The sequence below is a fragment of the Rana temporaria genome, chromosome 8, assembly GCF_905171775.1.
Source record: "Rana temporaria chromosome 8, aRanTem1.1, whole genome shotgun sequence".
Lineage (NCBI taxonomy): Eukaryota > Metazoa > Chordata > Amphibia > Anura > Ranidae > Rana > Rana temporaria.
In genome coordinates, this window is record NC_053496.1 from 185,908,533 (window position 1) to 185,912,971 (window position 4,439).

General features: G+C 43.4%; 1 protein-coding gene across 1 annotated transcript; it reads right to left on the bottom strand.

Moving 5' to 3' along the window:
• Positions 1-485: 485 nt before the first annotated feature.
• Positions 486-3,915, bottom strand: LOC120909699 (gastrula zinc finger protein XlCGF26.1-like). The gene has a single exon (XM_040321426.1). It carries the CDS (start codon positions 3,758-3,760, stop codon positions 1,955-1,957), a length of 1,806 nt encoding a protein of 601 aa, XP_040177360.1. The 5' UTR covers positions 3,761-3,915; the 3' UTR covers positions 486-1,954.
• Positions 3,916-4,439: the final 524 nt, after the last annotated feature.

Genomic DNA, 4,439 nt, shown 5'->3' on the forward strand with positions numbered 1-4,439 from the left:
ATCTGCCGTTTCAATCCTGACCTTTAAAGGATATGTCTGTATTATGCCGCGTACACACGACGGGAAAACCGAGGACCGGCTTGGTCCCTTTTCCCTGTGTACACACGGCCGTTTTTTCCCCGACAGGTTTTCTCTTGGTCGAGAAAACCGGCCGTGTGTAGGCTCCCTAATAGTGTTTCCCTACGGGAAAACTGCAGAGAAAAAAAACCGCTGCAATTCGCAACGAGAAAATTTAGAACATGTTCTAAATTTTCCCGTCGTGATTCTCGGCGTTTTTCTCGCCGTGAAAAATGCTGGAGCGCCTACACACGGCCAGTTTTCTCGTCCAAGAAAAAACATGACAGTTTTTCCGACGAGAAAACTGATCGTGTCTACGCGGCATTACTCGCTGCCACGTCCAGACAGGAATAGATCAGAGTTTACAATGGAGTAACGTCTTACCAGAGGCAAAAAGTTCTTTCATTTCTCTTTAGAGCCTTCAGAGATTCAGCTTAACGATTTTTAATGAAACAAATGATGCAGGAAATATTTACAGAAAAGGTTTTACTAAACAGTAAAATGATAGGATTTTTTTATAATGTCTAGAGATGCTCCGACACCCGGAACAGGAATGTCGCTTCTCACCCATATGGGATTTTCAATCCTGACCTTCAATGAAAATGTCTGTATTACTTGCTGCCACGTCCAGACAGGAATATATCAGAGTTTACAATGGAGTAACGTCTTACCAGAGGCAAAAAGCTCATACATTTCTATTTAGAGCATTCAGCTTAACGATTTTTAATGAAACAAATAATGATGCAGGAAATATTTACAGAAAAGTTGAAAAAAAATTCCCACACTTTCCGCAGGAATGGGTCAACTACTTGTGTGAATCCTCTGATGTCGGTAAAGAGTGGACTTCTTTGGAGAATATTTCCCGCACTCAGGACAGGGATACCACTTCTCACCTGTGTGAAGTCTTTCATGTAGAAAAATCTGTAATCTCCAATGACAATATTTCCTACCCTCAGGACAGGAATATGGCTTCTAACAAGTCTGATTCCAACAAATGTCTTCAAGAGATGGGACTTGTCTGAAAAATACTTCCCGCTCTCAGGACAGGAATACGGCTTCTCACCCATATGGGATTTTTATTGTCTGATAAGAGTTGATTTCTACGGATAACGATTCTCACACCCGGGACAGGAATACGACTTTTCACCCATATGGGATTTTCAATCCTGCCCTTTAAAGAAAATGTCTGTATTACTCGCTGCCACGTCCAGACAGGAATATATCAGAGTTTACAATGGAGTAACGTCTTACCAGAGGCAAAAAGTTCATTCATTTCTATTTAGAGCCTTCAGAGATTCAGCTTAACGATTTTTAATGAAACAAAAAATGTTGCAGGAAATATTTACAGAAAAGATTTTTACTAAACAGTAAAATGATAGGAATTGTTTTATAATGTCTAGAGTTGCTCCTCTGATGTCAGTAAAGAGTGGACTTCTGTGAAAAACATTTTCCGTACTTTGTGCAGGAATAGGTCTTCTGCCTGGGGGAATCCTCTGATGTCAGTAAAGTGGACTTCTTTGAGAAAAAATTCCCACACTTTCCGCAGGAATACTTGTGTGAATCCTCTGATTCATGTAGAAGAATCTGTGATCTCCAATGACAATATTTCCCACACTCAGGATAGGAATACGGCTTCTCACCCATATGGGATTTTTATTGTCGGACAAGTGTTGATTTATGCGGATAACACTTCCCACACTGGGGACAGGAATACGGCTTCTCACCCATATGGGATTTTTATTGTCGGACAAGTGTTGATTTATGCGGATAACACTTCCCACACCGGGGACAGGAATACGGATTCTCACCCATATAAAATCTTTGATGTGTGACAAGTTCTGATTTCAGTGGAACATTTCCCGCACACAAGGAAGAATTACTTTTTTCATCTTTATTATTATTTCTTTTTCTCAGTGTGAGATTTATGATGGCGGTAAAGAAGGGACTTCTCTGGGAAACATTTCCCACACTCAGAACAGGAATACGGCTTCTCACCGGTGTGGATTTTTAGATGTCTGACAAGTGTTATTTTCAGAGGATAAGACTTCCCACACTCAGGACAGGAATACGGTCTCTCCCCTGTGTGAGAAGTTTGATGTCTGTCAAGATCTGATTTCCGGTCATAACATTTCCCGCACTCGGAGCAGGTAAACGACTTCTCCAGTGTGTGAGATCTTTGATGTCTGACAAGTGTTATTTTCCGCAGATAAGACTTCCCGCACTCAGGACAGGAATACGGTCTCTCCCCTGTGTGAGAAGTTTGATGTCTGTCAAGTTCTGATTTCCGGTCATAACATTTCCCGCACTCAGAGCAGGTATGCGACTTCTCCCCTGTGTGAGATCTTTGATGTCTGACAAATGTTATTTTCCGCAGAAAAGACTTCCCGCACTCAGGACAGGAATACGGTCTCTCCCCTGTGTGAGAAGTTTGATGTCTGTCAAGATCTGATTTCCGGTCATAACATTTTCCGCACTCAGAGCAGGTATACTTCTTTTCCCCTGTGTGAGTTCTATGATGGACGTAAAGATAGGATTTTTCTGCAAAACATTTCCCGCACTCAGAACAGGAATACGGCTTCTCACCGGTGTGGGTTTTTACATGTCTGACAAGTGTTGATTTCAGCGGAAAAGACTTCCCGCACTCAGGACAGGAATATGGTCTCACCCCTGTGTGAGAAGTTTGATGTTTGTCAAGTTCTACTTTATGTAGATAACATTTCCCGCACTCAGAGCAGGTATACGGCTTTTCCCCTCTGTGAGTTCTTTGATGTCTGACAAGTTCTGATTTCCACTGATAACATTTCTCGCACTCAGAACAGGAATACGGTCTCTCCCCTGTGTGAGTTATTTGATGTCTGACAAGTTCATATTTCATTGTAAAACATTTCCCGCACTCAGAGCAGGAAAACGGCTTCTCACCTGTGTGGGATTTTTGATGTATGACAAGTGTTGCTTTCTGCGTAAAAAATTTACCGCACTCAGAACAGGAATAAGGTTTGACCCCTGTGTGAGACATTTTATGTCTGTCAAGCTCTGGTTTCTGTAGAAAACATTTCCCGCACTCAGAGCAGGTGTACTGCTTCTCTCCAGTGTGAATTTTAAGATGAATGTAAAGACGGGACTTCTCTGCAAAACATTTCCCGCACTCAGAACAGGAATACGGCTTCTCACCTGTGTGGGTTTTCACATGTCTGCCAAGCGTTGATTTCAGTGGATAACATTTCCCGCACTCAGGACAGGAATATGATCTCTCCCCCGTGTGTGATACTTGATGTTTGACAAGTTCTGATTTGCATTTAAAGCATTTCCCGCACTCAGAGCAGGAATGCACCTCTTCCCTTGTGTGAGTTCTATGATGGACGTAAAGATCGGACTTCTCTGAAAAACATTTCCCGCACTCAGGACAGGAATACGGTCTCTCCCCTGTGTGAGATCTCTGATGCTTAAAAAAACGTAATTCAGAGCTAGAACTTTCCTCACATTCAGGAAATGAAGGTTTCCCCTCCCCCTGACTCCCGTCACCACCCCTCACAGTACGAGGTTGCTCAGAGTCGGAGGGATTCCATGGTCTATCCACACTGTGAAGTCCTCCATCCATAGTGGAGCTCATTGTCTTTTCTCCTCCACAATCTCCTGGGATGTCCTCATCTTCCATTTTACAACCTGGAGATAAAGTGAGACGATCCTTTGAGGGTTTCTCCATGGCGTGTCCTGGAAAAATAGAAAGACATCATCAATAGATCTGAGAGGGTTAGTTCACTTCCATCAAGATTCCATCTGGATCAGGTAGATATGAGTGAGGAGATGTTCTCTGTGGAGGTCCCAACCAGCTGGGACACTTCCCCCCATCAAAGAACCTTTGGTCCTCCTCCCAGATCACTTCTACATTTATACAGACTTGTCAGAAGAGCAGGAACCAATGGGGACTGGGAGGGGCGTGCTCTTTACACAACCACAAGCCTAGGCACTGGGTCATGTGATCTCTGATAAACAAGAGGGTCAAAGTTCAGACTTGAAGACCCTTTACCATAGAACAAGTGACCATAGGCTTAGTGCTCGAAGAAGAAGGACCAACCTAAGAAAGGCTCAATCTGTGTTATCATATGTGCTACTGTAACTAGGAGTGACACACAACCTAATACTGCCAGCTGAACCCCAGGACGGGTATTAGTACAGGGAGGGGACCATTATCAACCTGTTATTGGCTGATATCACTCAGCCCCCGCCCGTACTCTGGACCAATCAGTGAGCAGTAACAGAGCAGAGATAAGAGAAGAATATATTATGGGACACCTGTGCTGATCTCTGTAGGAGTGTCCTCCTCTATAAATGTCCCCGTTATTCCATCCTCCTCCATAGACTGCTGATCATCCCTCACATAC